Source organism: Orcinus orca, chromosome 15 (genome assembly GCF_937001465.1).
Source record: "Orcinus orca chromosome 15, mOrcOrc1.1, whole genome shotgun sequence".
NCBI lineage: Eukaryota > Metazoa > Chordata > Mammalia > Artiodactyla > Delphinidae > Orcinus > Orcinus orca.
Window position 1 is genome coordinate 50,069,778 of NC_064573.1, and position 27,375 is coordinate 50,097,152.

The 27,375-nt window shown below is 46.8% G+C and overlaps 2 protein-coding genes across 2 annotated transcripts in view; one reads left to right on the top strand and one right to left on the bottom strand.

Annotated features, from left to right (window-relative positions):
* Window positions 1–27,375, top strand: part of TMEM241 (transmembrane protein 241) — a 219,716-nt gene that overhangs the window by 188,996 nt on the left and 3,345 nt on the right. The gene's annotated exons all lie outside the window — the stretch shown is intronic.
* Window positions 1–27,375, bottom strand: part of CABLES1 (Cdk5 and Abl enzyme substrate 1) — a 106,186-nt gene that overhangs the window by 61,260 nt on the left and 17,551 nt on the right. Inside the window, exon 2 of the mRNA XM_033435338.2 lies at window positions 4,124–4,195. Within this exon, the coding sequence (XP_033291229.1) occupies window positions 4,124–4,195 (72 nt within the window). The remainder of the gene's footprint in view (window positions 1–4,123; window positions 4,196–27,375) is intronic.

Below are 27,375 nucleotides of genomic sequence, written 5' to 3' on the forward strand. Positions count from 1 at the left end.
ACACACATTAATATACACATTTCAAGTGTGTGATTATTATTAAAACCTTTAACTACAAAGGTGCATATTTTGTTACTGTTTGCCTCCTGTATTCTGAAAACCACAGCCCTTATTAAGGGTCCTGAATTCTTGGTTTTAAATAGATTCTTTTAAAGACGTGCAGAGGGACTTCCCTGGCGGCGCAGCGGTTAGGAATCTGCCTGCCAACGCAGGGGACACGGGTTTGAGCTCTGATCCGGGAAGACCCCACATGCCGTGGAGCAACTAAGCCCGTGCACCACAACTACTGAGCCTGCGTGCCACAACTACTGAAGCCCACGCGCCTAGGGCCCGTGCTCCACAACAAGAGAAGCCACCGCAATGAGAAGCCCGCGCACCACAATGAAGAGTAGCCCCCGCTCGCTGCAGCTAGAGAAAGCCCGTGCTCAGCAACGAAGACCCAACACAGCCAAAAATAAATAGTATATAAAAAAAAAAAAAAGACATGCAGAACCCTGCCTGAGGGCATTTTGTAGATGCTTCCTGTGGACCTCAGGAAGGGTTTGAATAGGGAAAATCACCCACTAATCCCCCTCCCTACTCCAAGCCTCCGAACCCAGATTCAGCCTTCTTGGGGTCCAAGAAGATTCAGCCTCACTCAGCCTTCCTGGGGCAGCTCTCTGGAAGCAGACCCAGCACCTCAGACTGCCTCTGTTCTACCTCCAGAATGACTGTTAGAGTCTGCAGGCCACCCAAGGTCCCCAATTGTCTCTCTCACACACGCAGAAGGTTCTAGAACTATGTAGTCACTGGAGACAGGAGAATCCTTGAAGGCATAAATGTGTGCTATCATTGGTTGCTGGACCGTTGTTCAGGAGCATCCTCACATCCTTACCCAGCTTCCCCCCAAAATGCAGAGCTTCCTGGGTCCCCCAGTCTGAGGGCAGTGGGCTAAGAGCTAGACTGTGAGGATACCTTCCTAAGACCCTAAGCTGCTCCCTGCCTCCACACCTGCAGAAAGAGGTGCTGTTACGCTCAGGTTTGGGCACAAAATCTCCCAGCCTTCTGCTGAAACCGGAAGTTGGCAAAAGGGGCACAGGTGCCTTTCGGCACCAGAAATTACTTAATGGCACGGCAGCCCGCACACATCAACTGAGACAGGCTGGGAACTGGGGCAGGTGGTGACGGCTGCCGCATTTGCTGCAGCTGAACTGAGGTCTTTCTGGACATCTAACAGAGGCATCCTAGGGGTCCTTATTTCTGGGATACCAGGTAACCACCAGGCAAAGTGGAAAACCCCAGTCTAAAGCCTCTCATTGCAAATGCTCAGTCCTTGGAGTTCAAGGTGGATACAGGAAACTAACCTGTGATGTGCAAGAGCAAGGCAAGACTTTTAAACAGATAACAGAGGTGCTTTCTTTCGATACCAGCATCCAATTCTAACTGCATATGCTACTGATACAGCCCTTCGATCAGCAAGTTGTTTGTTGTCTTGTGTTTTTTTAAGCCTTCAGCCTCCACCACCCCCCACCTAAGAAACGCTTTCAGAGAATTGTGGCATTAACAACAATTGCCAAGGAAACTGGAAGACTAAGCACTCAGGTTATGGCAGGTTAAGCAAAGAAGGAATTAATTTCAAAGCCATCTGCACTGACGTGTAAAAATACCCATTTAAAACCATACATTTTAAGTGATGTAAAATTAAATTAGGATAGAATTAAACTGAAAACTAATTTAATGAAAGATTGGCTCTTTCTTGTTAGCACTGATTATGGGATACACTTAAGTATGCAAAAGGTTTTTAATAGATGCCTTGGAGCCGTTTGTTCTAGGTGCTGAGTTTAAAAGCAAGTTGGGCTAATAGCCTTCCGCCCCCGCAGTTCCCAAAACACTTCAGCACCATTACTGGTACATTCATTTCACAGAATCGGGGAGCTGGAAAGGACAGAGATCAGCTGATCTGCCCCTCCCATTTTACAGGTGGGAAAACCGAGGCCCCAGAGTAGGTAAATGAATTTCCAAAGCCACATAACCAGTTGGTAGAAGAATCAGGCCAAGAATTCAAGTCCCCTGACTCCCAAACTAATGCCCCTTCTGCTATTTTTATTTCTTAGGAACAAGTAAGTTTCTAAGTAAGTATCAGAATTCTTTATTGAAGTATAATTGATTTACAGCTTTGTGTTAATTTCTGGTGTACAGTAAAGTGATTCAGTTACATAAATATATATATATATCCTTTTCCATTATGGTTTATTACAGAATATTGAATACAGTTCCTTGTGCTATACAATAGGAACTTGTTGTTTATTTTATAATAGTAGTTAGTTTGTATCTGCTAATCCCAAACTCCTAATTTATCCTTCCTCCGCCCCCTTTCCCTTTGGTAACCATAAATTTGTTTTGTATGTCTGTAAGTTTGCTTCTGCAGTAAATATCAGAAATTTTTCAATTAAAAAAAAGTCCATTAGGGAAAATAAGGACTTCTTAAACTGCCAACTCCCTTGGTTTCAGACTTACTTTTTAAACTTTATATTTACACAAGATTTGTTGAAAATTAAGTATAGCATTCTGTAAGTAAGGGTTGGATGAAGTTACAGTTAAGGCAGAGAAGCCATTTTTACTCTGCCCATTTGTGCTATCACAGGACTGAGGGGTAGAGGACCAGCCTGGGCAGACTCTGAAAGGAGGGTACAGGGGTGATGGGGCCCATGACCAGGAACACAGCACCCAGTTCCTTCTCTGGCCCCCCTTTACCACCTGGAATCCCCGAGGTGACATTTTAGAGCCTGTGACCTTTTTTTAACCTGGTTTCCTTGGTCACAGCTACCACATTGCTCGAACGACCACGGCCCCTTGCATCCTCTCCAAACTCCAGGGCCTTTGCAGTTCTGTTCATTGATTGGCATCAACTGTACTCAAATGCCAAAGCCACTCGGTGCCACCTGAGAACGTTTCTCCCTGACGCTCGCTGATTACTTTGGGCCACTTAATAGAGATGGACAGAAGAACACTTGTGCCCAGGCCACGTGGATCACACAGCCACACACCATGAGCCTAAGATGGTCCCAGAGGGTATGTGTGTTTTCAAAAAGACTTCCAAAGTGGAAATCGGACTGTCTGGCCCTGACTTTCTCTTTGGAATGATGTCGGTGATGAGATTCAGTCACTGATGCTTCCAATCAGATCCCAGGCCTGGCCTGTCTATGCTCCACCCTTTATCCAGGTGGTCTGTGGACAAGACCCGTGACCTAGGGGTGAAACTCCAGGCAGGGAAGGAGCTCGCTCCAGGGGGAGACGCCTCCCTCCACCTCAGCATCCTCCCAGGCTCAAAGGCAGGAGCCGGTGACTCCCAATCCCTGCCAGCAGCCAAAGTATGCATGAAGGGTGCAGATGGGCGTTCCCGCAGGAGCTGGTGCGAGGGCATGAGAGCACACACCCTCCCTTGGCTCTGCCCCTGCCATGCATTCCTGTAAAGCCACAGCGTCCCACAAGGTCCCGTCTTGCCTCAGCTCCTCCTGCACAGCCAGCTCAGCTGGGGCTGCCGTGAGGGCTGCAGGGGACGCAGTGTGTGTCTCCTGAACCCCAGGGGGGCCAGGTGGACCGAGGCGCAGATTAGAGGAAGGAGAGCTGCCAGTCAGAGGCCCGGCACAGCTCAGCAACTGCTGTCACCGGGAAAAAGATGCTTCGAAAGCACTTTTCTAATCCGGAGGGAGAAATGGAATGCTTTCAGCCCCAAGGGAGCACTCACAGCTGACCTACCTGAGTTTCCCAGCACCTGGCTTTGGAGGACCATCGTGGCACCTGCTAATGAAGTCAGGGACTGTGATTACTGTGTCCCCGTGCCTGAGAAAGCCGGGGCAAGTGACGCGCTCTTCTTCATTAAGCAGCAATTTTCAAGAGGAACAGGTAACCGCACCTGAATTCACATGCAAACTGGGCTATTCTGATGCATAATTGGGATTTCATAGTGTTCTAGTTCTAATGTTCCAAAGGGCTGGGGTTTCCAAACAGAGTCTGGGGATCTGATGGTCATTTTTAGAATTTAATTCTGTAGATCAAAAACTAAAAAAAAAAATTCAAACTTTGGCCGCCACCTTGTATTGTAGGCCATTCACACACACATAAATGCAACCCAAAAACTTACCTCCGTAGAGGAGCGTTCTCCTCAATATCTTCCAGGGTCTCCAAGGACGATCTCTGGGAGATGAGGCGACGTCTGCAGAGAGAGGGAAAAAAAATCTAGGAGTTAAAACTGCATTGTGAAATGGATCAGGCATTTCTATAAAGCTAAAACTGTTCTAAAAAAATAAAGTCCACTAAGAAAAACATCAGGCAAAAGGTGTTTTACGAGGCTGCCGTGTTCCCAGCCTGTACCCTGAATGCCAAGCCCATCTTGCCTTGCTGAACCCTGAGCTTTCTCCCTGGCTGTAGGGCTGCTCTGGTGATGAGGGAAGTGATGGATACTTTTTATGCTGCCTACAGCCAAAAAAAGACAAGGTGCCTCTGATAGTGTATAACTTTGGTACTGTGTGCACTTTTTCTAAAGCATTAGATAGTACTGTTAAGTATTCAGATATCAGTGGTCTGAACCAGCTTTAGCTGATAAATATTAAACATTAAAACCGTACTAAATAAAATCTCAAAATCATTAGGAGGCAAGGAAAAACTTATGGTCTCTGGGCCATAATTTCGAAAGCAACTAGAAACAAGGCAGACCTTATTCCCCTGGGAGAATTTCTCTGAGACCAGTGAGAATATATATCAGGGCGTGATGAGGCAAAACACAAACTCTTTCCATCTGCTAAAGAACTGCAAACCACCTGCCCAAACCCCCTCAATCTAGTTTCTTTTGTCAGACTGAAATAAGAATGGGTCCTAGTTAATTGAGACCAGGCGGGATGGTGGTTGGTAATTTTATAGCAAATCCATGTGAACAAGGGCCATCACTTCATAGTAAATGATTTGGCAGAAGGGTGGTGTGGACAGAAAAATATCTGATTGGGTCTTTACCTTGGGAAAAAAATGAGATTAAAATTACAAGACTATGTCTATTTTGTGTTCATTTGATAACATTTAGGTTAAGAACATGCAATTATAACCATGTTCTAATTTGTTCTAAAGAATAAAAAAATGAAACGAATGTTTTTTGCTTTGTTCTGTGTGTACTTTTTCTGACCAACCACACTGATACCTTTTTGCTTCGTGTTTTATTTTTAATAAGACAATCAGAAGGGTCATTTTTGCAAACCATTCGAGGGCTTCATCAATTTTCTCAGAGCCTGTCTTCATGTTTTGACAGTCAAATCCTTTCTAAAACACTCAGCACACACCTCCCTGCTTCTCTCTCCAGTGAGCCCCATTTGTCCACATGTGAGACCCAGGAGCTCTCCAACATCACCTTCACTGTCTTCATGACACACTGACCTTCTGCAAGATCTGCAGTTTACTCTGTAATTAACTTATGCTAAACTTCCACTTCTGTAATATGGTATTGTTAGAGTTCCAGCAGTCAGTCAGACCAGCGAGACACTGGTCTTACCTGAGGGGGTGGGGAACTGATTTTATAGGTGGGGATTTGAGAGGTGGCCAATTCATGAGTAAGTAGGACTCGCCTGTGCAGCCCCTTAAGTCCAGGGACTCAGCACGCCAGGACCCCTGTGACAACACCTGGCGGCTGTGGCTTTGAAGGAAGTGTCCAGGCCGTCGTGAGGCACAGACCCTCTAGGTGCCAGGTCTGGCTGGGACGGAGTCCCAGGCTGGGACGGGGACAAACCCCCAGTTAGTCACACTCCCACCCAGTGTAGCCCTCAGGGATAGATGTCCCCATGCTCCCCATCCAAGGGACGGTATGATGCTACATGTGTGCTGGGTCAGACAGACTCCGATTTCCGCCCTGGAGTCTGGAGGCTCTGGGACCTTAGAAGACTCCTTAATCCTGGAGCCCCAGTTTCCTCACCTATGACACGGGAAAATGAGAGTAAGTAAGAAACAGAGAGACATGAAGTCCTTGGCACGGGACAGTTAATGACCAGGAGCTCCTGGGATTTTGATTGTTACTCCAGTTTCCTCCACTGGGGCTGCAGCCTGACCTGATGCCCTCCCCGCTCAAATGACTGGGGTCAGCCTGGCTGTCCCAGCTCTGGCCGCTCCTCCAACCCCTGCCAGTGGCGAGGTCACCAACCTGTGACACGTGCTCCTTCCACCCCTACACCCCCTTCGAAGCAGAACTAACTCGGTGTCACCTTCGCTGAGGCACCGGCCACCTATAAAATTAGAGCCCCAGGCCTCCGTGCACTGTTCTTACTTAATACCAATGTCTCCTCTGCAGCTGTGATTAAAATGATATTTACTCTGTTTATCTGTGGACAATGTTCTGAGTTTCGTTTTTCATTTTTTTTCTTTTTTTGGCAGCACCATGCAGCATGTGGGATCTTAACTCCCCGACCAGGGATCAAACCCTCACCCCCTGCAGTGGAAGCGTGGAGTCATAACCACTGGACTGTCAGGGAAGTCCCTCTTCTGAGTTTTTAAATCAAAAGTGAAATATTAATTTAAGTATGCACCCCCAAATTGTCATTAGACATAACATAGTCACAGGCAGAAATAAATGTATGGGTTTCAGATCCTGAAAATCCCAACAAATCCTGTCGAACTTTGAGCCTTCCTCTGCAGGCGAATGCAGAGGCACCTGTCACCTCTGCATTTTCAGGTGACAGGTAAACAGACATTTAACATTTGGCTCAATCTGCAGCCGAGGTGACTGCAGCAACTGTGCAGCTTCAAGCTCTCCCTTCCTTCAGTTATCGTATCAGAGGTCCCCTGGGAAGCTCTGTGGTTGGCTCCTTGGGCCGCAGCAAAGGCCAGGCAGGTGCATCCTTTTCTGCCCACCCACCCGACCAAGCCTGGCCTGCTGGGACCACCAAGCTGATCCCGGCTTAACTCCTGTCCTCAAGGAGCTCATATTCAAGGGGGAATCCATGGGACCACCAGCAGGGAATTCCATTAACAACCCCTCAAGCTCCTCTGGCATTTGAGGCTGTCTCCCTTTCCCACCCCAAGAAGAGCATGGCCAGCCCTCCAGCTGAAAATGTGTCCAAATGAACACACGGAGGACACATGAGGCCCTGCCAGGCGCCCTGGGGCCCACAGGCTCCCGTCCAACATTCAAGCCAGGGGGTTCACCCTAGAAAACTAGGTCAATTCATAAAAGCACACAATCTGACAATTCCCCCATCTAAAACCCACATCCGGCAATTCCTATGCTGGAAAAGACAGATGCTATTTGGAAAATAAACAAATTAGAATACATCTTTCTATATGTTTATAAGGATTTGTTTTCTAAAAGCCAGTACATTTGATATTCTCTTCATGAGTTGAACAGGTATAGACTCTCTCCCTCTCACACACACAGAGGCACTTAAGGTCTGGATTCCTCAGAAGGAAAAAAATTCAAAACCCAAATGCCCACCTGTTCCTTTAAATTCAGCAGATGTGTGCTTCCCTTCTTCATGAACAGAACTAAACAATATATTCTTTGAGATGCACATATAGAGCTTGGAAAGAACTACCACGGATCATTGTAAAGAAACTGTCATATGGTACCAGAAAAACGAAGATGCGATGCCTGCCCTTCCTGCCACGAGGGCCTGCCCTGTGGTGGTAGCTCAATCTCTGCCCCTGCCACCCTGCTAAATCCTTCCAAGCTGTGTAGTAACCTTTCCCCTTACCTTCTATCTTCAGAAAGCCCACAGTGGAAGGGAAGGCTAAGGGCGGGTGGCCCACCTTCACCAGGCACTTTTCACCCCGTTATCTGCCTCATAAACCAAGTCCATTACTGTGCAGACTCCTTACCATTGGGCACAGTTAACAAGCAGAGGTCTTTGAATATTTTAATGACTGAGGAGGAATACTTAGCCTTGTGCCAAAACAGCATGCCCCCTTATTAACCAAGAAGAGATTCAGTAAGAGCCCAAGTGTTATATGTCCAAATCACTAAATGCAAGATTGAGTCCTCAGAATTCAGGGTTCCCCATCTTCTCTGACAATTATAATTTGGGCCCTTCCATACTGGCCACCAACACTTCTGAGGCCGATGTGGTTCACATTCAACACTCATATGTAAGTCAGCCTCCCTAAAGCCCCCAGACTCATTTTAGAATACTACCCTTTGAACGTTGGACTCTGCCTAGGCAAGGAAATTCTAATCCATGACAAGGTTGCCTATCTGGATATACCTACTTGGACCAAATTAATCCACTTATCATTAGGGCTAATGGTTGATTGTGGTGTAAGTCACCACCGACGGTCCTGGGACCCAGGGCTGGTCACAGTGGGAATTACGGCAGCAGAGCCTCACCAGAGTGGACTCTGGGCTCACTAACGTCCCTGCTGACCAGTGAGGCTGGGGCAGGGTCATCCTAGCTCCAGCTGGGCCCAGGGTTTAGGACGGTGATTTAGGACCAAGCTGGGATAAAGAAGGTGACCCCCAGCCTCAGCACTGGTGTCAAACAAGTAGGTCGAGTTGGATCAATGCTCTCCACCCAGGGAACATTAATAATCTCTGGGGGAAAAACACAAGCTTTGGGAGCAAGAAGGGACCCTGACCATCTGGGCCAACCATTCCTACCCTCACAAAAAGGCAATTTAGCTGTGTGGTTCCCCCCATGGATGGAGTCCCCTTCCTGGCTGTCAGGCCGCTGGAGGGCAGGGTTACCTCTTCACAGACGTGAGGGAATGAGGGCCTCACGGATCCCTCAGTTACACAGGGGATGGGCCAGCTGAGGTCATAATTACTTCAGATCTGTTCCAACAGTTATTATGACCAAAAAAAACCCAAACAAACAAAACCTCCAATCATAAAAATAACTTATAGCCACGAGACACCCACAGACTTGTAATTTTTTTTTTTTTTTTTTTGCGGTACGCAGGCCTCTCACTGTTGTGGCCTCTCCCATCGCGGAGCACAGGCTCCGGACGCACAGGCTCAGTGGCCATGGCTCATGGGCCCAGCTGCTCCACGGCATGTGGAATCTTCCCGGACCGGGACACGAACCCGTGTCCCCTGCATCGGCAGGTGGACTCCCAGCCACTGCGCCACCAGGGAAGCCCCCAGACTTGTAATTTATTTGCTGTGTTACTTGGGTCCTGCTCCCACTGACCACGTCACCTCCCTCCCCGAGACAAAACTGACCACTCCAGCCAGTGAGCTGCTCAGGCTCTCCTCACCTGCATAGCCCCAGGGATGGAAGATGCTCAGTAAACAGCAGGGACTCGATCAGGGCCGGTTGAATAAACTAATGAAGTCCACCATCTGCCGGTGGCTGTTTGGGATTTTCCCAGAGAGCACGAGACCTTCCACTCAATGCTTTTCTATACACAATTACTACTGGCTCTTCTCTATTCAATACACAAGGTCCCAACCTGATCACCAGGAGCCCAGAAATCATCCTCAGAAAGCTTCCCATTGTCTCACTACAGCGGGAAGAAGAGGGAGGCAGAAGACCCTCATCCTGCAGGGCTGGGGTGATTGGGTGGGCAGAAGGGCCAGGGCCCCCAGCACAGCTCAGTAGTTCATAGGCAGAAGGCATGATCTGTTTAAAATGGATTTCTTCTGTTTGAGTTTATTAAACATTCATCTTTCCAAATGGATTTTTTCCCCCTGCTTTTGTGACTATAAGAGTACTATGTTCCACTGTTTAAAAAAAAATTCAAATTAGGAAACGTATAAAGTAGAAACTGAGGAAATGACCTGCAAACCCCAGGGCCCAAAGAGCACCTTCTAAGAGTTTAGTGTATGTCCTTTTTGACTTGTTCCTATTTCCACATCAACTTATAAATGTGTGTGTGTGTGTGTGTGTGTGTGTGTGTGTGTGTCTGTGACTGAAACTATGAAAAAGACAAGAAGAATTTGCTTTTTTAAAACCAAAGGCAACAAGGAAGAGCAACCCGCCACGGGGTGAAGCTGGAATCTGGCTCCACTGTTGGTGACATGTGCAGTGTCTGAGCAAGACATAAGGATGGGATCTCAGAGAGACAGATGCCAAGAGAGAATCCGGGGTCCTTCCCGGGCTGGGAAGCAGCCTCCGGGGCTGGGTACCCTGTTCTCTGGCTCTGGACCAGCAAGTGAGGAGCAGTGAGCACAGAGGGGCTGTGCTTGCTTGCTTGCAACACCAGCTAGGGAAGAAGGGGATCGAGGACCACCGGTAGGATCAGGGCTCCAAGCTCACCGCCGAGGCTTGGTCTGATGCCCGCAGGTCCAGCAGCCTTCCCCATGCTGAGGTGCAGATGCGGGAATGGTGGCCCGAGACCTTGCTGGGGGCTGGAGGACTATCTCACTACCTCAGGTAAAAGAGGTACTGCAGGCAAGGAATCAGGGCTGGACAGCAAGCAGTCCCACTTCAACCTAGAGACCACGGGAGTCTTCATCCCTCAGCCTCCTTTTCTGACTCAGAGTCACAAAGCTTCCAAGGTCCCAATCAGGGCCCAGCAAGAAAAGGTGTGAGGGTCACTAACCTAGAAAGCAGAGCTGGCCTTTTGAGCAGTTAGGAAATCCCTTTGCAAAATGTCATAAGATCCCATCCCCTGGTTCGTATATCTCACGTACGAGGGGAAGCTCACTACTTCAAGAAGCCCTAAAGAGAAGAACCACTGTGTATCTAAGAATCGTACTTTCACTGATACAGCTTCTGAGTATCAAAAGCTTCTGAGTATTTGTGAAAATTCTCGTTTTCAAATACCAGGCTTCAAAGTCAAATGCTAACATCCCCACTGTTCTTTCCTTCATTTCTCTAACGCAGCTTCAAGTTGTTGAGGTCACAGCACCAGGAGCTCGATCTCCAGATTCAGCAACTAAGTTGTGATAACTCTGGTCATGATTTGGCAAATTTTAAAGCCAGGATTCCAGATGCTCCCGTAGCAGAAGTCAAATCAGATTGTGCTCCTTGAAGAAGCAAACTGTTTTGCACCAATACATATGTGTTCACAGATGAGAAGGAAAAGTCAGCTGTCCCCTCTCAACAGAAGCTACAGGCTGAAAGCAAAAACGGCCTTGGCTTCAGCCTGAAGGTGTGTTTGTTAGGTTCATGCTCGGTTCTGCTTTCCACAATCTAAAGCTTCATCCAGCAGCAAAGGTGCTGAAACTGAGTGAGGCCCTACCTTGCTCACCTGGCAACGGCTGGTTGATAGACTGTGGAAGAAATCCCAGAGGAGAGCTGTGGAATCTGACATAGCAGTGGCGCACTGGCTGGGCCCGGCCACCAGGCTGGGGTGACTGCAGAGCACCATGCCTGGACCAGTCAGGTCCTGCAATGCCACTGAGCAAAGAGCACACGGCTGATGTGCTTGTGCAGGAAAAAAACCCTCTCCCTGTCGCAGCATATGCGTCTAAAGGCAGATCCATATGCAGAATACGGATGGACACAGTTCACACACCCCCAGCGGTCATGGAATTTTCCTTGTAAAGGAAGGAAAACAGATCATCTTTAAGAAAAGAAGGGCTGCGTGGATCAAGAAACAGACAAGATGCTGGGAAACTGATTTTGAATCTGGCTATATTTTAGAGTCTCTAGCTGACAATCAGGCACAGGATCGCCGAGAATTGCCAATCAGCTTGTTCAAATAAGACCTGTTTCTACATTAAAAAATATCCAGCCATTTATTTCCTATTTTTGCAAACATTTATTTATTAATGATAATATCAAGTATCAAGCAGCAAGCTGGATGCTGAAATACAGCAGTGCAAAAGGTAAACACTATCTCTCCCTCACGGAGTTTAAATTTATGGTCAGGAAGACAGACACTGAACAAGGAACGTAATTCCAGTTGTGAAAGAGATTAACACAAGGGAGGAAGAAAACAAACTACCTATAATACGGTGGGGCTACTAGCAAGATACATTTCAGTTATTTGTAAACATACTGAGCTCTTGTTTCCGCATGTGTGTCAAGAACTTCCCTGGTGGCACAGTGGTTAAGAATCCGCCTGCCAATGCAGGGGACACGGGTTCGACCCCTGGTCCGGGAAGATCCCACATGCCGCGGAGCAGCTAAGCCCATGCGCTACAACTACTGAGCCTGCGCTCTAGAGCCCGCAAGCTACAACTACTGGGCCCGTGTGCCACAACTACTGAAGCTCGCGCAGCTAGAGCCTGTGGTCCGCAACGGGAGAAGCCACCGCAATGAGAGGCCCACACACCACCACGAAGAGTAGCTCCTGCTCGCCACAACTAAAGAAAGCGCATGCGCATCAACAAAGACCCAATGCAGCCAAAAATAAATAAATAAATTTTAAAAAGAAAGAAAGCAACTCCAAACGTTTACAAAGAATACAGAGACACTCAGCTTGCCTGAGTCTACGTTTGTTTCAAGGTTCTCATCAGACTCACCAAATCCTGGAAAACCAAGGTGTGAGGTCATCTTAGCATTTAGGGCTGTGCAGAGACGGACTTGTTGGCAGGATTTAATGACTGGCCAGGTTTGCACTCCTCAGATGCCCCACTCCACCCTGCCCACTGTGCCCTGCTGATCTTACAAAACACCCTTTCCATCATGTCATCCCCTAATTTGAAGATCCACAATGATTCCCTCTGGGAACAAGTTCAAACTCCTCTGACAAAGGGACTAGATGGGGAGATCAGAAGACAGAGCAGACACAGCACACATGGCCATCCCGAAGGCACCTCCCAGTCTCCTGGGGCATCCCAGGAAATAGAGGGGCCATGCCAGAGCCACGAGTTGACACTGCCACATTCTAATTCCCCCTCAGCCTCATCCCGGAGGGAAGGGCCTGGCCCTGCAGCTGGAGGGAGCAAGTTGGGCCAAATGTGCAGAAGAGAAACCAAGAGCAGGTGTATTGGTTGAAAAAAAAAAATCAGGACCCAGAAAGGTTTTGGGTTTGTGTGGCCGATGAGATCAAACGACATTACCTTTGCAATAGAACATGCTGGATAGCCACAGGGGTGACACGTGGGGCCCAGACCAGGGCAGGGTGAGGGTGGAAAGGAGACACGAGCAATGGAAAACCACTCAAAATTAAAGAATCGCCTTCATCCTGGAGACCAAAGAGCCCTGTGGATCGAACAGAACCAATCCAAGGAGTTTGGGGCCAACTCACGCATGTTCTGGGTGGGCCCCAGAATCAAAGGAATCAAATCCAGGTGTTTCTGTGAAAAGAGTGCCCTGAGCCAGGTGAAGGAGGGCGGCTGGGAACCCAGCACCTGGACCCAGAGTTTAAGGCCAGGACAGACCAGGTGTGGAGTGTGGGGGGGGCAGGGGAGGGCACGAGTGAGCTTGAAGGAGAGTCAAGATTTAACTGGGAGAGGACCTCCTGGAGAGGAAGCAGCCGGACTAGCCCGGGAGGTTCAGGGTGGACTCAGGAGGGACCTGAGGAGGGACATACATACTTCATGGGAGCTGAACAGGATGGAACACCAGGCTTTGCAAGACACAGAGGAATTCCCTGAAGCAAAGTCCGGGAAGGAGCCCAGTAGGAGCCGGGAGCCAGACAGGCCCCTATCAGATGGCTGAGGTCAGTTCCAGGAGGAGCTGGCGAGACCCCAAAGGCCAAATGAACACGCAGATGGGTGGGCTGGGGCCTGGCACCACAGTGAGATGGAACAAACACGTGCACCCATAAGCGTGTGTGCACTTGCGTGTGCATTTACACAGTGTTCCCTTCTGAATGGGAACAACGGAGGTGCAGGAACACCTGCAGGGCACATGTGGGGAAGCAAGGTGCAGGCACAGTTGGCTGGAGACGCTTCCTTTGACAGAGGCTGATTGCAACGGGTTCTGAGCTTTCCAAAGACTCACAAGCACCTGAGTCGTGTCAGATGGACCCTCGGCCTCCACTCATCTCCAGCCTCTTCAGGATGAGTGGGTCATCCTGGACCCTCTTCTCTGTACTCAGGGCGGGGCCTTCTCTTAAACAGTCCACCCTGACAACAGCCCAAGCATCATCGGTGACCTCACCTTTCTTTCCCAGTCATTAGGAGGACTTAACTGTTGCTTTGCAAGAATGCCTTTACATGCTGAAGACCTTTTAAGTTGTTAGACGGCAGAATGGGTGCCCTCTGTGTCCACAGTCAGTGCTACGGGGTCTGCAGCACAAAGGCTAGAGATGGACGATAAGAAGCCAAGCCCCGCCCCGGGAGGTGACCTCCTCTCCCCAGCTCCCCGGTCTTGAAGGGCTGAGATGTCAACGGGAGCTAATTTCATCAGAACGGCAGAGTCAGGTGGGGCTGGTTACTTCTCCGCTGGCATTTCACTGAAACTTTCAGAGGCTGCCTTGCAGCATAATCGCTCCCCTGAGTTTCTCCCTTGGTTTCCAGCTTGACCTTTCCCTGTTCCGAAGGGCCGTCAGTAGAAATGGATTCTGACAGCTCGGAAACAGCATGCAATTGTTTATAGCAGATTCGGGGTGGATGGGGTTTCATCCGTCTTTATTTTCTGCTTTTTCCGATTAACCATGGCCCACGCTCTGTCGCAGCTTATGGAAACGAAGACTAATCGTCCCTTGTCTTTCCAGCTTCAAGCATCGGCCTCCCTTTTCCTAACGAGGGGCCAAAATGATCTCACTCCTCTCCGGAAGCCTTTTTAAAACGCCTTGCTTCTCCTTGCCTGCCGAGGTTTATTCCCTTTATTGAAAGCTGATGGGGGTTGGGCACAGCTGAATCGCTGGCCTCACAAGGGGCTTATAGGGTAAGGAATGCCCCAGGGGCGACCAAATCTTAGTTCAAAAGAAAACTCAGAATCTGCTTCACCTGCCTTTCATCCAAATGCCACCATCTTCCTAAGGCACAGTGCGGTGCCACCTGCTCTGCGAAGCTACCTCTGACATTTTCTGAATTCCTACAACATTTCGTATCTTTACTGTATTACGTGGAAATTTTGATATCTAGATACTTGTAGAATGATTGATTTTATTCTTATTACACCCTGTATCTCCAACCTGACTGCAAATACCTTGAAGAGATAACTATGTCTTCCCTTCTCTGAAACCCCCTCAGTGACTGGCACATTACCTGGTCATAGTAGGTGCTCAATAAATCCTTAAGTACAGCATGAACAACTGTCTGTAGCTACAGCCGGCACACAAAGGGCAAGGATGGATCTTAACTCCAGGGAGTCAGATTAACACTGCTCTGAGGGACTATTCTGAGACCCCTCACCAAACCAGCAGAGGCCCAAACCGTATCAGGAATGAGGTCCAAATGAAAGCTGGGAGGGATCTCTGAGATCACCAGATCACCTGTGGTCAAACTTCTTCTGCGCAGCAGAATGTTTTTTTTTCAAACTAAATCTTATATCAAGTCTCCATATATGAAACAGATTAGAATAATTATAAATTTAATAAGTAACTTTTTTATATTCAAATGTATAACTCAATCACTATTAGAACAGTGAAGCTATTTTGCTGTACAAGCAAATCTGAAGTTATGGTGACATTTCTAGTCTGAGGTCAATCTCAGCATCTAGCTTATTTCTTTTGGTCTTGGTTGTACAGTATGGAGATAATCCCAATTGATACAGATAGGTAGGTGCCTACGGTAACCGTTTTTAAATGTCTCAGGACCCACTTCAATTAAATAGATGTGGCAGGTGAAGCTTAGCTGCACAGAATCGACTGACTGTGGCAACATGTTAATTAATGCAAAATTAATGTATTGACAATCACCAGCATGATAGCTATGAACACTACTGAGTTTGTACTTTTCCACAGTTTTACAAACACTTTATATATGTATATAAGTGTGTAACATACACACATATAAATTATACCTCAAAATGTTAAACACAGAATCACCCCATATGACTGGCAATTCCATTCCTAGACATAATCCAAGAGACATGAAGGTTATACTCACACAAAAAGTCGTACATGAATGTTCACAGCAGCATTATTTACAATAGCCAAGATGTGAAAACAACCTAAATTTCATCGACTGATGAATGGATAATAAAATGCAATATTCTTCAGCCATAAAGAGGAATGAAGTACTGATACATGCTATAAAACGGATGACCCTTGAAAACATTACGCAAAGTGAAAGAGGGAGTCACCAAAGGCCACGTGGTGTATGATTCCAATTATATGAACTCCATAGAGGCAGAAAGTAGATTAGGGGTTGCCTAGGGTTGGGTGGGGGGAGCGGGAAGAATGGGGAGTGATTGCTAATGGCCACAGGGTTTCTTTTTAGGGTGATGAAAATGCTCTAAAATTAGAGAGTACTGATGGTTGCACAACTTTGCGAATATACTAAAAACTGCCGAATAGTACACTTTAAATGAAGACTGTATGAATTATCTCAATCAAGCTGTTAAAGTGATACAGAAAATCTATATGTGTGGGAAACTACATTCTGAGAAAAAAACAGAGTCAAAATGAATCCACTGTTTGTGGAATTCCTTAAAGCCCTCGCTGAGTTCCTTAGTGCTCTACTGAGATAATACGATTCTGAAAACTATGCACTTTCACCAGGGCCTCGTTTTCTCCCCCATCTCCTATGGGCATCTCCAGCTCAGCATCACCAACACTGCTGACAGACAACACGTCCGTCCCCTTTCTCCCTGCATCCTTGCAGGGCAAAAAGGGACCTCCTTACTGCACACATCAAGGTGGCATATTTGTTTGGAGTCTGGGACTTCGGCTTCCTTAACTTCCCATTTCCCTCACCTCTGGTGCAAGACACACTTGCAAACGACTCCCTTTTTATTAAAGGCTCATCCTGTTTTCTAGAGAGGAGAGAGCCTGGGAGCAACTTCAGGCCTCCAAGAAGCAAGAAGCAAGACAATACACCCTCTGAGGTGCTTCTGTCAGCGTCTGGGTAGGTAGTTTAATTTTTTAACAGCTCGTTTGGAGCCCTTTGAAAATATATTATTAGCACATTGGCCTCACCATATACCTAATTTAGCAACCATGGTTCTAATTACCAGGCTGTTCAGGAAGGGTTTCCAAAGTGAGTTTGCAGCCTGAGCGCGGTGCGGAAAACCACATGAATATTTACTTAGATGTTCCGTGGATTCAACTTATTGGATACTCTGGCGAAAGTCTAACCCAGAAGTCTGAGTAGCCCGTTATGCCAGGGCTTTGGTGTGATACCACGTGGTTATTATGGAAAATAATATATTCTTTTTTAATAGAAAAATATTTTATTGAGGTATAGTTGATTTACAATATTATATTAGTTTCAGGTGTACAACACAGAGCTTCAATATTTTTATAGATTATGCTCCATTTAAAGTTATTATAAAATATTGGCTATATTCCCTGTGCTGTACAATATATCCTGGTAACTTACTTATTTTATACATGATAGTTTGTCTCTTAATTCCCTACCCCTATCGTGCCCCTCTGTCTTCCCCTGTTTCCCAACAGTAACCATTAGTTTGTTCTCTGTACCTGGGAGTTTGTTTCTGTTTTGTGATATTCATTTGTTTGTTTTATTTTTAGGTTCCACATATAAGTGATATCATACAGTATTTGTCTTTCTCTGTCTGACTTACTTCACTCAGCACAATACCCCGCAGGTCCATCCATGTTGTTGCAAATGACAAAATTTCATTGTCTTTTGTGGCTGAGTAGTGTTCCATTGTACATATATACTCACAAATAATATATTCTTAAAAACTTCCAAGGTGGGTGATATACCATTTCCAACCAACGTTTTCACAAAGCAACGACTAAAATCAATGCAATCAGCTGCCATTTTATTTTCCTAAGGATGCTCAGTGGCGTCATTCTTTAGGGCAGGATCCTTAAACTGGGGTCTCTGGACCTCTTAGGGGTTCTGTGCACCTTTAAAATCAGATGTAAAGTATGTGTGTGTGTGTGTGTGTGTGTGTGTGTCTGTGTGTCCATTTTCTCTCTTTTCTAAAAGAGAATCTATGAGATCCCAAGAGAAGATTAGAAACCACTGTTATCAGGCAAAGAATGATGCTACCAGGGGTAGCAGGGGTGACAGGGCAGAGTCCTAGATCCAGTTCTGTCTCTATTACGTGACTTTAAGCAAGATGTCACTGTCACCATTCTCAGTGTCATCAGCAGAGATAGAAATATTCACAGTCCTAGGTATTGGGGATGCAGAGAAGAGTAAAGAAACGTAAGACTCGGTTCCTGTTCTGGGTGTCATGACCTAGTATGCAGACAGGGCAAACACAGCTCGGAAGCTTGTAGACTTTGGTCAAATACTCACAGGCCAGAGCTTGGAATGCAGGTGAGCTCTGAGCTGTGCCCCACTTGGCAGGGAGGCAAGGCTGAAGGGATCGTGGGGAACCAGAGCTCCACTGAGGGTGCGTGTAGAAGTGAGTCTCTGTGGAGCCTTTGGCTCTGCTCAATGGGGGTCAAGCCCAGGTGGCTAGGGTTCCACTGGGTGGCAGGAATCTTGGAAAAAGCTGAGGGATGACAGTCAAAGCAACACCAAAGCAGAGATAAGGGCCTTCTTTGAAAATTGGGTAGATTCCTAAAGATTGCAGGAGAAATAATAACACTTTGATATATCGAAAGGAGAGAAAAGTGAAACAGAAGGACTTTGTAAACCTTTACCAAGAGATGGGGGCATGAATCAAGATATGCAGGGCAGAGGAGAAGACTGCACATATACTCTGGGAAGGTCCAACACATGTGAAACTGCCCCTCTACCACCTGGAACAAAGCTCGCCTGAACTACCAACTGTTGTGCATTCGAACGTCCATCCACCATTTACTAACTACCCACGACAAGGTGCTGGGGGATCAAGAATGCATAGAGCTCAGTCCCTGCCTTCAAGGACAACCTGATGGGGAGACACCTTCAGAGAGATGATTAAAAAGGAGAGTGCACGGATGGATGTGTTGTGGGAGCAACGAGGAGACTCGGGGAAGGCTCCCAGGGTGCCAGTGCTGGGACGGACCTTGGCGACCACTCATCCAGGTGAGGAGACCACGCATGGCCCAGCTGCACAGGTCACGTGTTAGCAAAGCCCCAGTTATGTACCACACCACCTGGCTCATCTCCAAAGGCAAGAGCAACCTCTGCCCTTCTTTGCCACCAAAACGTATCAAGGTTAAGAAGGCGGTCTTCACTGTTTCTCTACAACGCAGAGCAGCCCCTCAAACCGATCCCTGCTCAGCCTGGGAGATTTTGTTCCTGGATTTCAACGCGTGTCCTTTGAAACTGAAGCTCGTCAAGCGTCAGAACAGCCAAGGCGCACTCGGAGGCGGGACTGGGCCTATTACATTGGCGCCAAGATTTAATGCCTCGTAATCATCAAGAGCCCTTTCCCAGGGTCATAAAAACCCAGCAGTCTGGCTTCTGCAGTTAGACTAATAAAAAGCACAATGGGCATAAAGGGACCCAAGGCCCGTCCACATGCCACCCGAGAAGCCTTGGTTATGTGGTCCTGGAACCCAGAAACACCCCTACTGCCCACCCTGCCAGAGGCCATAGAGAAGGTGTGGAAGAAGGCTGATGTCCATCCTGTACGCCTGAGACAGCACCTCCAACAGCACCCAGGCTCTCGGAAAGGACATCAGACCAGACTGAAAGGCGGCAGGCCCTCGTCACCTGTTTCTCCATCATTCTGCGAACATTACATCCCAAGCACTCTAACGGCTTTATAGATATCTTTTTTTTAACATCTTTATTGGAGTATAATTGCTTTACACTGGTGTGTTAGTTTCTGCAGTATAACAAAGTGAATCAGCTATACATTATACATATATCCCCATCTCCCCTCCCTCTTGCGCCTGCCTCCCACCCTCCCTCCCTATCCCACCCCTCTAGTGGGACATAAAACACCGAGCTGATCTCCCTGTGCTATGCGGCTGCTTCCCACTAGCTATCTATTTTACGTTTGGTAGTGTATATATGTCCATGCCACTCTCTCACTTCGTCTCAGCTTACCCTTCCCCCTCCCTGTGTCCTCAAGTCCATTCACTACGTTTTATAGACATCTTTGTGTTTAATTCTCACAACGCCCCTGCAAGGTGAGTACTATTCTGACTCCCATTTCACAGCTGGAGAAACTGAGGTTCCAACATGGTATGTAACTTGCCCAAGGCCCCAGAGCCGGGAGGCGGTAGATAAGGAACAGGGCAACTTCCATACTGAACACTCTGAGGTGGCACTTCGCAAAGGAGAATCATTCTTGGATCTCTTCCAGAACTAGCAGCTCACAACATTATGGAGGAAGGAGTGGGCTGTCTTCCACAGGAGAGCTGGGAGGGATGGAGGGCTGCTCAGGGATCCCTCCTTCCCACGGGGCTGGCTGTCCTATCAGGGCCACCATCAAGCCCAGGCAGGAGCCACCTGCCCCGCAGCTGCCTGTGACTCCACGGTGGCTGGCTCTAATTAGGGGAAACCAACAGGTTTCAAAGGAGTCTCTGGAGAGCCTCTGCAGGTCACAGGCCGCTTTAAACCCCCTCATGTACTTATCTGAGCAACAGGACATCTGCCCCCATGGTCCTTTCAAATTCTGATGAGTTCTCCAGACCTTTGTTTCAAAAGAAGTGAAGCTCTAACAGTTTCTGCTAGGTTTGAAAGAAAGCTCTTTTACTTCCAAGTGAAAGCTATTTTGCCAAAGAAATAAGGCAGCTTTACCCAACTAGGTTGGAACGGTGGGTTCAAAAAAAAAATTAACTTTGGAACCTTGGACTGGGTGTAGGGGAAGCTTCACTCTTGGAACTCTAAGGCCCCATTCACATTAGAAATAACTGAGTTTTTCTCACAGACTAGGCTTTTTTTTTGGCCATGCCACACAATGCATGTGGGGATCTTAGTTCCCTGACCAGGGATTGAACCAGTGTCCCCTGCAGTGGAAGCGCTTAGTCCTAACCACTGGACCGCCAGGGAAGTCCCCTCACAGACTAGGCTTAATGTGTTTAATCATTAGGTCAGGGCTTCAGGTGGCTGGAGCCTCGTGGAGATCCCGTATCGTGGGCACCTGTTGTGGGAGCCCTCTGGTACAGGTGAGGGCCTCATCACAGGGTGCGTGGAGAGGCTGGGGGCTGGGGGGCTCTTCTTCCAGGCTCAACTGTCAGCCCCATCTTGGACACAGCTTTGCTCTGTGCCCTGATTTCTTCCCCCCCCACTAAAAAAATTTTTTATTGTGGTAATATATATATAACAAAATTTACCATTTGAACTATCTTTTAGTGTACAATTTAGTGGTGTTAAATGCATTCACACTGTTGTACAACCATGACAACCCTCCAACTTAAACTCTGCACTCATTAAACACTCACTCTCTTTCCCCCCTCCCCCCCGGAAACCACCATTCTCCGTTGTGTCTCTGTGGATTTGCCTCTTCCAGGTACTTCATCTAAGTGGAATCATACAGTATTTGTCCTTTTTCACTGAGCATAATAATTCATCCGTTGCATGTGCCAGAATTTCCTTCCTTTGAATAGGAGTACAGACCACATTTTGTTGAGTTTCGTCCATTGACGGACACTTGGGTTGCTTCCAAATTTTGGCTATTGTGAATAATGCTGCTATGAACATGGGTGGGCAAATATCTGTTCCAGTTCTGTGCCTGGATTTTTTGGGTGTGTTTTTTTGAACTCTGAAAGGGCAAACTGGCATCAGTCCCATCAGATGCCCCAGGGGTTGCCCCCTGGGTGGCCTGGAGGCGCCTCAGGTGTGAAAAGAAAGGAGGCGGTCCTGGGAGCTGCCCACACAGAGGTGTCACCCAGAAGGCTGCCAGCCTAGCTCCGGTGTTTATGGGAGTCGGTCTGTTGTTTTTAAGCATGGGAATGAACGGAAGGGCACAAGCCCCTGCGTGCCCGTCTCCTTCCCCACCTCAAACACACCCTTCCCTCCATGGAGGCAAAGCTGCCCACTGAGCCCCCCAGGGCACACGTGGGCAGCTGGAGCCCTGGTGTGGAGCAGCCCCTTCCCCCCTTCCGTCTCTCTTGCCCCCTCTGCAGACGGAGACCCCTCCTTGCTCCCGTGGCATCCTGGACATGGCTCTGTCATCGCAGCCCTGAGCCGTCCTGGTGGATTTTCCTGTCCGGCTCCCCTAGGTGACTCAGGGCTCCCTAAGTCCAGGACTGACTCATATTAGGTGCATAATAAATACCTGTTGAATGTTGGAACAAGCCAAAATAAACAGCTCCTCAAAACCCCCAAAACAGCCCCAAATGGACACTACACGAATTATAACCGACAGCATCTACCCAATGTGAGTTGCCTAAGGATGGCACCTTGCTAGCCTTCTAAAGTGTATTTTGAATGAGCTAATACAACTGCAAAAAAAAAAAGAGACAGCTGGTAAATAACACAGACCCTGAACTTCCAAACAACTTCTTGAAAAAACTGGCCTGCAGCTGGACCATCCGGAGCCCGAGGATTCTCAGTGGGGGCGGTAGGGGCCGTCCCAGGCTCTGTCTGTTCTGCAGCCCCTTTTCCAGACATGTGAGGGGAAAGATCCAGGAAGTGTCCCAAAGAAGGCTGGAAAGTTTTTGTTTTTTAAGTGGAAAAAAAAAATAGATGTGGAATTGAAATTACCATTAAGCAAACATAAAAATATGAAAGCACGCTCCCAGGAGATTAGGGAAAATAATTTCCGCTGGTAGTGATCTTGAGATTAGTTTTGTCGAGTGAATCAAGCACCAGGCAGTGAGCAAGGGAATCTGGCTTCTATTTCTAGCTTCCCGCGCCCTGGTTCAGTCATTCAGAAATAACTTCTACTCCTTGCTTTTTCTACTTTAAAACAAGGGAAATGCCACCCTTCCTCCTCTGTCAGCAAAGAAATTGTGCTCCACAGAGAACGCGCAGGATGCCCGGACTTCTGACACCACGGAGAGAATTCAATAAGCTCCCAGAAAAGCAGCCACCGACAGACATGTGCAGGATGCGATTTAATGACAAGAGGGGGTGTTCGTAATGTATTACTGAGCGAAAAAAGGAAACTTGCCAAAGTGGTATGTGCAGTTTGTTCTCTAGTATTAAAAAAGAGAGAATATATATCCACACCATAACCGACGTTAACTGACAGATTCTAACGCACCCATATCCACGCATGCCCTTCACCACAACATGAACTGGTCATTTCTAGGTTTACGGGTGATTTAAATTTGTTTTTTTCTAAATGCTTCACAAAGGTATTCCTTTTTGTTATCAGGGGAAAAATACATAGTTTTTAAGAAACATGTATTCATGTTATACACAGAGACATAAATATGTATGTGTGTGTCTGTGCACTGTGTATTCTGGGTGGTAGTAAAGAATCAACTGGCACCATTATTGAAGAAAATAGGTGGACGGGCAAGAAATAAAAGGTTGATAAGAAACGCCTTTGGATTAAGTGATTTCTTGGCCAGCTGCTTGCACACACATCAAAAAATCCCTAGAATTGCTTCTTTCCAGCAGACAGGAAATCACTCATTTCCCCTGAAATGTGAACTTTCAGGCACCAGGTCTGATGAGGAATCATTGCATTCAAACCAACCTTCCCTTTCCTTTTGTAAATCACCTCTAATGAGAGCTTGCTTCTAGACAGGCGGGGAATGAAGAGCAAAATCTTTAGAGTGATGTACACCCATGTTCAAAGCAGTATTAGTCACAATAGCCAAAAGGTGGAAACAACCCAAGTGTCCATGAACGGAAGAATGGATAAACAAAATGTGGTGTATATATATATATATATATATATATATATATACGATGGAATATTATCCAGCCTTAAAAAGGAAGGAAACTCTTGACACGTGCTACAACATAGATGAACCTTAAGGATTTTATGCTAAGTGAAATAAGCCAGTTATGAAAGGACAAATACTACATGATTCCACTTACATGGGGCACCTAGAGTAGTCAAATTCATAAAGACACAAAGTAGAATGTGTCCTGGTGGTGTCCAGGAGCTGGGGAGAGGGAGTAGTAGGGAGTTATTGTTTAATGGGCATAGATTGACAGTTTTGCAAAATGAAAAGAGTTCTGGAGGTTAACTGCAAAACAATGTGAATGTTTAACACTACTGAACTGTACACTTAAAAATGGATAAGAGGGTAAATTTATGGTGGGTTTACACTCTACCCGGTTTGGTTTATGAATGCAGGGAGCAATTTCTGGCACGCAGAAATCCCTCTTTTCCTGGGTGGAAGAAAGATAGAACCCGACCCTAGGAGTAAGTGCACCAAAATGTTAGCAGTGATGGGATTACACATGGTTGTACTGGTTACTTTTTAACTGTCATTCTTTTTTTTTTTTTTTTTTGGTTGGTTTGGGTCTTTGTTGCTGCGTGCGGGCTTTTTCTAGTTGCGGTGAGCGGGGGCTACTCTTCGTTATGGTGAGCGGGCTTCTCACTGCAGTGGCTTCTCTTGTAGAGCATGGGCTCTAGCGGCGCGGGCTTCAGTAGTTGTGGCGCATGGGCTTAGTTGCTCCATGGCATGTGGGATCTTCCTGGACCAGGGCTCGAACCCGTGTCCCCTGCATTGGCAGGCAGGTTCTTAACCACTGCACCACCAAGGAAGCCCTGTCAGTCTTCTTTTTTTTTTTTTTTTTTTTTTTGCGGTACGCGGGCCTCTCACTGTTGTGGCCTCTCCCGTTGCAGAGCACAGGCTCCGGACGCGCAGGCTCAGCGGCCATGGCTCACGGGCCCAGCCGCTCCACGGCATGTGGGATCCTCCCGGACCGGAGCATGAACCCGTGTCCCCTGCATCGGCAGGCGGACCCTCAACCACTGTACCACCAGGGAAGGCCCCTGTCATTCATTTTTAACACAACTTTAGAGACAACTTTTCTGAAACACAGATTTCCAAAAAGCACCACTAACGTGTTTTAGGAGAAAGTATGAAGGTAAAGTGAGAGTTGGTGGTTTATTGATTGATTGACTGGTTTGTTTTAATGTTCAAAGCAGGATCTTTATCACAGTCCACAGTCCAGTTCGAATTTACAAGGGGCCTCCACTGACAAGGGGGTCTCAGGATGAAGTCCAAACCGGACATATGGCCCCTACAGAGAACATTTGGCGGGCGGGGGGGATGCGCATGCCCACCTCTCCCCCACACACGTTGGGCCTTCTGTTTTAATGGTGTCAGACAACAGATGTGCTCGAGGTCCCTCCTGGAAGGGCCCGCTGGACAGACGGACAGGCCACAAAGGCATCACACATGACAGCACAGGGCAGCACAGCCGTCCACAGCTCCACACACCGTGCACCTGGCATTGCACCTGGGGCAGAGGGTCTTGCAAAAGAAAACTGGAGGACAACTCTGCCTCTGTCTCTTCTCATTTCTCAGTTTCTCTCTAGTAACCCACCCCCTATCCAAACAGCTATCTGAGAATCAACACATCTTTTTGAAAGTCCTCACTTGGGAGAATCTCCTTTTATTTAGATAATTTCCGAGTAGCCACAGACAAGAATTACCTGACAATTCTCTGGAGACAAGAATCCTAGCACCTGGTGAGGCCATTTAAACGGGCGTAACTTACAATGAGTTGAAAAAACCAGTCAAACCTTTATCATTTTCTCTACCTAGATTTTTAGGATGAGACAAAAATGGGGAAAAAAATCATAAATTCTTCTGAGAATAGAAAGAGTCTTTGGAACAGCAGACCAATTCTAATCTCGCTAGGAGCAACTAACTTTTTGTCTGTGCATGTGTTTTAATTATTTATTTTTAAACGTCAACAGATGTCTTTTATAAGCTCACACGGCCAGGATCATCTGACCGGAATCTATTTAGCAGGCTATCTTGCACTGACGCCTTTCGCTGAATAAACACTGACATGGAAGAAAGAATCACTTGTTCACTGATAAAAGTGTATACGATAGAAAAAAACCATCTAGGGTAAAAGGTCTACTTGAAACGTGTCACAAAATACTTGCTTATAGGAAAGGTGCCCTTTCCCCTTAAGGAAATAGGAGTTTTCTTTCTCTTTAAAAAAATTTTACTGAAGTATAGTTGATTCACAATGCTGTGTTAATTTTTGCTGTACAGCAAAGTGATTCAGTTATATATATTCTTTTTCATATTCTTTTCCATTATGGTTTATCACAGGATACTGAATATAATAGTTCCCTGTGCTATACAATACGACCTTGCTGTTTATCCATCCGATATATACTAGTTTGCATCTGCTAATCCCAAACTCCCAATCCTTCCCTCCCACAACCCCCTTCTCCTTGGCAACCACAAGTCTGTTCTCTATGTCTGTGAGTCTGTTTCTGTTTCATAGATATGTTCGTTTGTGTCATGTTTCAGATTCCACATATAAGTGATATCATATGGTATCTGTCTTTCTCTTGCTGACTTACTTCACTTAGTATGATAATCTCTAGGTCCATCCATGTAGCTGCAAATAGCATTATTTCAGTCTTTTTAATGGCTGAGTAATATTCCTGTGTGTGTGTGTGTGTGTGTGTGTGTGTGTGTGTGTAAGTGTATGTGTATCACATCTTCCTTATCCATTCATCTGTCAATGGACATTTAGGTTGTTTCCATATCTTGGCGGTTGTAAATAGTGCTGCTATGAACACAGGGGTGCCTGTATCTTTCTGAATGATGGTTTTGTCTGGGTATATGCTCAGGAGTGGGATTGCTGGGTCGTATGGCAACTCTATTTTTAGTTTTTTGAGGAACCTCAAAATAGAAGTTTTCTAACAAGAGAACTCTGGCGAGCTTATGTTATAAAGGCAAGCAGGTGGGACTTCCCTGGCGGTCCAGTGGTTGTGATTTCGCCTTCCAATGCAGGGGGTGCGGGTTCAATCCCTGGTTGGGGAGCTGGGATCCTACATGCCTCTGGGCCAAAGTACCAAAGCATAAAACAGAAGCAATATTGTAACAAATTCAATAAAGACTTTAAAGATGGTCCACATCAAAAAAAAAATCTTTAAAAAAATAAAATAAAGGCAAGCAGGTTAGGCAAGAGCAAAGTGTAATATTAGATACAAACACAAACATGAATTTAGCTCTGCAATTTTTTATAAGCAAATAACAGAAAGTCCCACCTCACGCCCCAGGGCTGGAAGTTCCAAACTCTGTTTCTAGAAAGCAAACAGAAATTTCCTACATTGCTCTCATAGTCTGCTGCTCTATGTCCTTGTTCCTAATTGAAGCGTCCCCCCGCAAAAGATTAATTTTGTGCCACTCAACTGTGAGACCCGGGTCTGTGGAGGGAGGGAAGAAATGCAGAAAGTAACCTGACTGCCCAAGAGTGGGGCTTCCAGAGAGAAAAAAAGAATCAATCGATTCCCAAATCACTACCATACCGTAATTACCCAGATGTGGAAATAATGTTACATCCTTTGTTTTTACCTTCTGCTGGTGACATGAAAGGCATTACCAAGGAGATGGGTGGGCTGCCTGGGGTCTGGTTAGAAAGGTACGTGTCTGATGGGTCCTGGGATGGTCTCCCCATTCCTGTGGGACACAGGACTGCTTTTGACTAACATCTGTACCAGTTGCTGAGTCGCA